This window comes from Primulina huaijiensis, chromosome 11 (assembly GCF_012295235.1).
Source record: "Primulina huaijiensis isolate GDHJ02 chromosome 11, ASM1229523v2, whole genome shotgun sequence".
In the NCBI taxonomy this organism is placed as follows: Eukaryota; Viridiplantae; Streptophyta; class Magnoliopsida; order Lamiales; family Gesneriaceae; genus Primulina; species Primulina huaijiensis.
Genome location: NC_133316.1, coordinates 12,512,817 through 12,520,706, shown reverse-complemented (window position 1 = coordinate 12,520,706; position 7,890 = coordinate 12,512,817). Strand labels below are relative to the sequence as shown.

The 7,890-nt window shown below is 32.9% G+C and overlaps 1 protein-coding gene across 1 annotated transcript; it reads left to right on the top strand.

The window, feature by feature from the left end:
* The first annotated feature begins 1,465 nt into the window (after nt 1-1,465).
* On the top strand, nt 1,466-6,966 carry LOC140988568 (endonuclease III homolog 1, chloroplastic). Its single transcript, XM_073457579.1, has 10 exons — nt 1,466-1,647; nt 1,753-1,874; nt 3,064-3,127; nt 3,633-3,751; nt 4,344-4,410; nt 5,070-5,161; nt 5,343-5,480; nt 5,561-5,665; nt 6,170-6,253; nt 6,586-6,966. The coding sequence occupies exons 1-10, from the start codon at nt 1,518-1,520 to the stop codon at nt 6,724-6,726; spliced, it is 1,062 nt and encodes a 353-aa protein (XP_073313680.1). The 5' UTR covers nt 1,466-1,517; the 3' UTR covers nt 6,727-6,966.
* Nucleotides 6,967-7,890: the final 924 nt, after the last annotated feature.

The following is a 7,890-nucleotide window of genomic DNA, read 5'->3' as shown; positions in this document are numbered from 1 at the left end:
AAAAAATAATTATAAAAATATTTTTATCTCAAGTGAAATGATTTAAATCCATTAATTTACAAAATTTGCTAATTAAAATACTTAACATTATTTTATTTTACTCGATAAATTAAATTTGACCTTTAAGCGCTAAAATTCATAAACCATTTAAAATAAATAATTTCTTGGATTAAAATAAAAATATAACATTAAGTTTTAGCACTTAAATCGTCTCCGATATGCTTTTCCGGTCCGGCACCGAATATTCGTATGAAAAGCTAAAACTCGAAAAAATATTTTAAATTGCATAAAAAATAAACATATATACATTTAAAATAATTTAAACATATAGCATGCATCATCTAAATAATTAATTAAATAAATTTACAATTATAATCATGCATGGAGTTTATGTGTATTGGTTTTTGAGCATTACAATACGTATCATTAAATGCTCTTTAGTATTCCTCTTTGTTTAGCGACTTTCGGTCCATGCTATTTGAACCGTAGACCAAATGGGTAATTTTTTGTCACTTCGACGGTTGGTAGGATACGTGTAATCTTTCAATTTGCAGCATTAACAGCTTGACATGCAATATTCTCCTTGAAATGCTCAAAACTGTTTGTTTGTAATTCGTTTGAATGAGATGGTTTGTGTCATTGCACTACATTGAATTTTCGGACCCGTCAGTTTTGACAGATGATCTCTTATAGCTGAAGTTCAATAAAGATAGAGGTTTGACTTCTTGACGTAACAGCTTGAAATCCTGAACGATTTGAAATGCTTGAATTTATTCAGCGGTGTGAAAAACTATTTTACATAAAATAGAATAATTGGATTTTGAAACAGCTCATTGCTATTTATTTTGTCAATCACTAAAACTTAAGGGTAATATAAATACTATAACATAACACAAAGCACATAAGATGAAATTTTTATGGAAGTTCGAAGATTTCTTATACTCTCACTTTTTTTTGTTCATGAATAATTTCATTAGAAGGCTTTAGTTAATACAAGAGATTGTACAAACCAAATTATGTTAGTCAAAGCGTAACAATTGAAAATTTTATTAAATTATTACAAATCTTACTAATATGTTCAAAAACAAACTTCTAACATTGTACAAAGATTCACTCTTTTGTACAATGTTAGAAGAGAACGATGAATGCTTTCAACAGATGATATTTCCAATCGTTTTTAATGTTGAATGGATTGCTCCTTAGATACTCGACATTTCTAAAGTTAATTTTTTTTTAAAAAAAACGATCTTCTTTTGTAGGATAAAACTATATAAATATAGAGAATGTCACGTATCATTGTCTGTAGTTCTATTTCAATAAAAGATTTAAATTATGAGTAATTTGTTCGATAAATAATTTGTTAGATATGTAGCAAATTAAAATAAAAATTTGTTTTCGATTCAAATTCCAATCTAAGCTATTATAAATTTACACTTCCAATACATTAAATTTGAAATGGATCCGATCCGAATCGGTGTCTGTCCACAAGTACATTCCCTCAGTTCCCCTCAAACAGAATGTCTTTCCCACTCCTCAAAAACATGACTTCACAGCAACTAATCTTCTCCTCTTCCTCCGCGAAAATGGTTAGAAGATTCTCAGCTTCCGAAAGGGAAATCTCTTCAGCTGTTCCGTCGAAAGATTCAGGTTAGAATTTGCCAATCTTCTTTGCTATACACCACTAATATTTCGTTTATTGTCCTTTTACTTTAAAAGGGTTTGGACAAATTTGAGTTTTGATGATTCTTTCAGGCTCTAATGTTCTAGATGAGGGCTCTGAGAAAAAATTTCGTGTCTTTGTTCGAAAAAGGAGAGCCATGAAAACCCTTCAAGCTAAAGTGAAAGATGTTAAGCCTGAGTTGAATGATGAAAAGGTAAGCTTTGATGATATCTTTCTTAAAATTAATATAGAGAGTAATTGTCAACACGTTCTCTTATGTGTACATAAACTATGATTTATTTGTTAGTTGAAAAAGTTGGTTTTATTTGTTAGCTGAGTATTACTTTCTAGTCGCGTGTGTTGTTTGCCAGTTAATTCTTCGTTGCTAGCAGAGACCACAGGAAAGGACTATAATAATGACAAGGGAAAGAAGTAGAGGGAGTTGAGGTGGGGACTGGAATTTGGAGAAGATTCAAGCCAAAAACTGATCCATGTCTTGAATTGCATACCAAATTAACGAACTGTTTGTCTCAAATCATAAAAATAAGCATGGTGATGACTGGTTACTGAAATGATGACACATCTGCGAAGTTTGTTGTCATTTTTAAAGGGTTATTGTTTGTAAATTGGATTGTCCTTTCTCAGATGAAAGTGGTATAGGATAGTGTTACGCTTCCCCTTGATATATCATCAAATTTGTCTTAAATCAAATGTATCATCTAAGCAGCAGTGACCTGCCATGATGGCTCATTATGTTGTATGTTTTATGAATTTTTATTGCTATATTTAGCTTTTAGATGACAAAGTCAAATGTGTCATATAAGATGCAGTGACCTGCCATGATGGCTACCGGCTACGTATGTTTTATGAATTTCTGTGGCTAAATTTAGCTTTTAGATGAAGGCATTATATACTGATTTTACTAGTGTACTCAAATATCTCATCTATCCAAAAAGTTATCTCCTGACACGAATGAATTTGCGAGGCACTAGTTTAAGTTGAAAAACACCAAGCGAGTAATATCTAATATCATGTATTAAGAGCTAAATTAGTCTAGTTTTTCATTTGTAGAATTTTGGAATATTTAAAATGTTTATTAATGTAAAAATTAGCTTTGGAAAATCATGTATTCGTGATCATCATAGATATAAAAAATACTTAAAGATACTATTTTGTTCCCTCTTGTTTGAATTACTGTTACCTTCTCACATTTACTGGTCTGAAGCGTTTTCTGCCTTGTACGAATAAATCAATCCAAATAGGCATGTTATGTGTCTTTCGAAGTCTGCATGCTGGATGCCACTTAATATTTAAACATGTCAACCATGTAATATGCACTTATTGACGCCAGCTGTGCCTTAGATTTACTCTTACTTCGAATATGATTGTAATAGTTGATGCAGCCTTGCAGCCTACCTGAAATTGAAGATTTTGCATATGGAAAGGCTAGCAGTTTTTCCTCCTTGAGTATGTATCTTTTGTGAATTTGTTACATAATCTATTTAAATTTTAACCACAATGATTGTATTTATTTATTTTAAAGGTTTTCTATGATATTTAAATTCATGACTTCTTGGTGTCATTGAGTAATTGGTGGTAAATTTTTTCCACATTTGGAATGACTTGTTCCCCTTGGTTTTAGCTTCAAATCAATCCAACTTTCGCAATTTTAATTAAAGCTGGGCAAAAATTTTATAATGGTTATAATTTTTATGCTTAGGTTAGTTCTTAAAAATAACTGATAAATTGAAAAATTTTGTAAATATTAATGACAGTCTGTGATTTAAAGTCTAAAAAAAATTTGGATGCTTTTAATGTACTAAGAAAAGACAGGTTATCAAATGGACTTCTTTGATTTGCATGTCATGCTTATTTATGTGAATGACCTAGTTGATAGTGTTCATTGAGTGGGACGAAGAATTTCCCCCATTTCATTGACAATCAAGCTTTAATTAGCATTGTTCCTTCACAGCACATTCACCGACAAACTGGAAAAATGTTCTTGAAGGAATACGTAAAATGAGGTCTTCTGAAGATGCACCAGTAGACTCAATGGGGTGTGAAAAGGCTGGAAGTTCCCTTCCTCCTGAGGTAATTTTCTTATGATGATTTTCAGCTCATATAAATTTTATGCATTGTTTTTGGCTGACAAATGTATATGGTTGTTTGCATGGAATAGCCATTTTATTGTGTATTTTGAAACTCAAAGAAACAATGTCTGCCATATCTAGGTTATCATGACTTACCGCTGACGGTTCAATCTACTCTCTACTCAACTCCAATTTTTTTTCACACCTATTTTGAAGCTTTAAAGTATCACCTTATCAATCATTGGTCTAATTTGGTGTATGCCCGCAGCCAGCGTTCCTTGCAGTCGCATGCCTTTGTTTTATACTGATCTTTGATTCTTTTGATAACGTTAGTGAGATATCTGACCACGGTTTATTATCCCACATATTGTCCTTTGTTATCTAATGTTGGTCATTTAACCGGGATTTCAAGGTTTTTATTTATTGAAACAATGGCTATATAGGTCACAAGAATTTCCACAGACTCTCGAAACATTGTCATTGCCATGCGGTCATGATGCATAAATAGTTTTTAAATCTTTAGTTTTTGGTTGATGGACGGAATTTGTGTTTGGCGTGGAATTTGTCTGTATATCCTTTTCATCGTTTGTCAGGAACGAAGATTTGCTGTTCTGGTATCTTCACTCTTATCAAGTCAAACAAAAGATCATGTTACTCATGGCAAGTACTTATTTATTATCAATATCTCAAAGGAATCACCTTTTATATCTTTAGACTTGTTGAATTCAATAAGTAATCATGATATGATGGGGCTGGTGATGCATTGTAAATTAGATTGCACACTGCTCACTTTTCCCGTATGTTGTTTGCTTGTCTTAGTCTAATCCCTCTTCTTTTCAGAAGTTTTATTATTAATAATTTTGTGGAGGAATAGCTTAACAAAATTGTAAATAAACAAATTTGACATTATTGGTGAATTTAACCTGCGTTTGTTGTGCGATGTTCTAAGAACAAGAATTCAAATGATAAGATTTGAGCTTCTTTTGAATCATTTCGGCATGCAGAACATCTTCGCTAGTATCACATTGGAGAAAGTGCTTGAAGAAACAAATTAGTAGACTTAATGATAGAGAAAGGAAGGCTACTGCTAGCTACTAAGCATTCTTAAGTGTTTGGATTTAATGGCTATTCAAATAAACGACAGTTGAAAATAAGGATTTCGTGTTGGAAACTCTAACTAGTTGAGACTTAGTTTTTCTTGGTGATGTCATTTATGTATTATTGGGATCTCTGACACGAAGAATGCATATTTAATAATCTTTGTTAGATATTCTACCTCGGGTTTGTGTACTAATTTTATTGAGCACTTTGTACTGTAGGTGCTATTCAACGGCTTCTCCAAAATGATTTGCTCACAGCAGAAGCCATGGACAAAGCTGATGAAGGTGCAATCAAGGACATAATTTACCCTGTATGCTTCTTTTTTTGTAGGTTATTTACCGATTTCATTTTTAATGTACAAGATCTAGACGAGTGAAATGGGATTCAATGGTAGATTTTGTACAAAGAAACTGTTAATATATTAGTGAATAGAAACAATTTTACCCCACGTGCTTTGTGTCACGTACTTGGTTCACTTTGATTTTGAGCAGGTGGGATTTTATACAAGAAAGGCAAGCAACTTGAAAAAAGTCGCAAAAATTTGTCTCTCAAAGTACAATGGAGATATTCCTAGTACATTAGAGGAGTTGCTCTTGCTTCCAGGAATTGGCCCAAAAATGGCTCACCTGGTACGAGAAGGGATCTATTGTATTATTTAAAATGTTTATTTAAATATTTTTTCGGGGGTGTAAAGTGCTTGCTCTTCTAGATCATGAATGTAGGTTGGAATAATGTTCAAGGTATATGTGTAGACACTCATGTGCACAGGATTTGCAATCGGCTTGGATGGGTTTCACGTCCTGGTACCAAGCAGGTATAATTCGTTGTAGTTCGAAGATTGTCACTAAATCACTTTTAAATAAGTTACTTTTATACTGATCAATTTCAACTATCAAGTTTGCTATGAATTTTGGCAGTCATTTTCCTATGCACAACTATTTAGTATACTCGAGCATCGGGAGTCCTGTCAAGTGGCCATTTTGGAAGGAATTTACTTAGTATGTGTTCTGAAAATTAACAAATGAGCTTTAACGCCATGGAATTTGGATCTCTCATTCTTGCACCATGTACATCTAATAGATCTGCTCATGTCCTCACTAGTATGATAATGGCTGATCGTAATTTTCATAAAGGCTTACTTTCAGTCCCTAGGTGTTCCAGGTCTGTTATCAAAAGTGATGTGATTAGGTTCTGTTATTCCCCCCCCCAAAAAAAAAAAAAAAAAAAAAAAGATACCTGCCAATGACAAATGAGCCATGCAGCAGAGGAATAATATCGATTCACTAGTAATTTATATTGCCTTTTTCTTTTTTCTTAGAAAACCTCAACGCCAGAGGAGACTAGAGTATCGTTGCAACTGTGGCTTCCTAAGGAGGAATGGGTCCCCATAAATCCTCTTCTGGTATTTTTACATTAATCTTTACATGGGTACACGACTGGTTTGCATACTGATATCATCTTTCAACATTTGTCGAGATACCTATGTTCTGTAAACTTGAGTAAAATTTCACCTATCCTTTGTAGGTGGTTCATTTTGAGAAATCGTGCTTTTATTCTCCGAAAATGTTGTCTTTCAGGTTCAAATTTTTTAAATGGTTCTAACTAGTCATAACCTGAAATAGACAGATGTGACCAGTTATTTCTTGTTCGGGCAAATGAGTATCTCATCAAGTTTATAACACTCTTGAACCATTTTCGCGATTATCGGTTTACTGCTAACTATTTGGAAAGCAGGTTGGCTTTGGTCAGACCATATGTAAACCACTTAGACCTCGTTGTGACAAGTGCACCGTAAGCGGTTTTTGTCCATCGGCATTCCTAGAGGCCAGCCCTTCATCAACGCCTAAGAAGTTTCGATCATGCAAGCAGTCGTAGAGGAGTTGCTCGTGAGGACTTTGCTTCCTTTTAACCGCGAGATATCTGGTCATTGTTTCCTCTATTTGTAGGCAAAATCACGTAATTCGCAGGTGCGTGATGTGGCGATTTTACTTCTTAAAACAATTTAGAGAGGTGCCACTAAATATTGGGATGTCTGTCTACATGTAAAGAAGAACAAAATTTTGGAGATGTTAATGAAAAATGTTAGCAATGACTGGGGTTTATTTCATCCTACCCTTGTGGGCATTGCCCCATGATAAGATGGATGGTCAAGATTTGCCCATTCATATATAGGACTCACTTTTTTTTTTGGAATTACCCGTTAAAATGAAGTGAGAGTAGTGCTCACATAGGTAGGATCTCATGTACCAATGACTGGTTTGAACTAACATTTCGTGCACTTTTACCTGTTGGCTTAAAAGCTCCGACGGTTAAGCCGTCGAGGGCTCTAGTAAAAATATATCTTTTGCTGTAACTGGATTATTTGTGTAGAATTCAATTACTTCAATTATTACAAAGTTGCAGACTGCTTTTTATCAATTAATTCATGCAGGCAACTGGATGAAAAAATAGAGTGAATAAACATAGCTTCCACGTAGTTGGGCTCTTTAAGCTTTGTAACTCATAAATTATTAGGTACAATACAATTTTGTTTCATATGTGGGAGTTTGTTTCATATGTGGGAGTTAGTTATCAAATTTTTCACTAGAAAAGCTGATTTTTTGTTGTGAATATCTTGAGGGCATTTTAGCTTGAAGTGTACTTGTATTTTATGTACGAAACACTGAAAATTATGGCGTGACATAAAAACTTGATGACATAACACTTAGGGATGACAACAGGGTGGGTTTGGCCAAACTTAAGAACCGTTCGTCCCGTGAAACCCTTAAGTCTCATGCGAGTTAGATTAGTGAACCCATCATTTTTTTAAATACAAAATAAAAATGTTTAATAATTAATTAATCATTAAAATTATTTTTAAACTTTATTAATAATATTTAAGGGATAAAATATTATTATAAATTAAAATATATCAATTTTTATTCAAATAATAGTTATTAAGAAAAGAAAATTTCTAATTATATATTTACATATTCAGTTTTAGATATTTATTTTTAACATTGAAAAAAAATGTAATATATTATTAATAATATATATACA

Bases quoted from the DNA above. Each gene is read 5' to 3' on its own strand.
- LOC140988568 (XM_073457579.1), top strand. From the start codon at position 1,518: ATGTCTTTCCCACTCCTCAAAAACATGACTTCACAGCAACTAATCTTC. The intron at 4,411-5,069 runs GCAAGTACTTAT...TTTGTACTGTAG, and splicing joins AAAAGATCATGTTACTCATG to GTGCTATTCAACGGCTTCTC. The intron at 5,162-5,342 runs GTATGCTTCTTT...GATTTTGAGCAG, and splicing joins TCAAGGACATAATTTACCCT to GTGGGATTTTATACAAGAAA.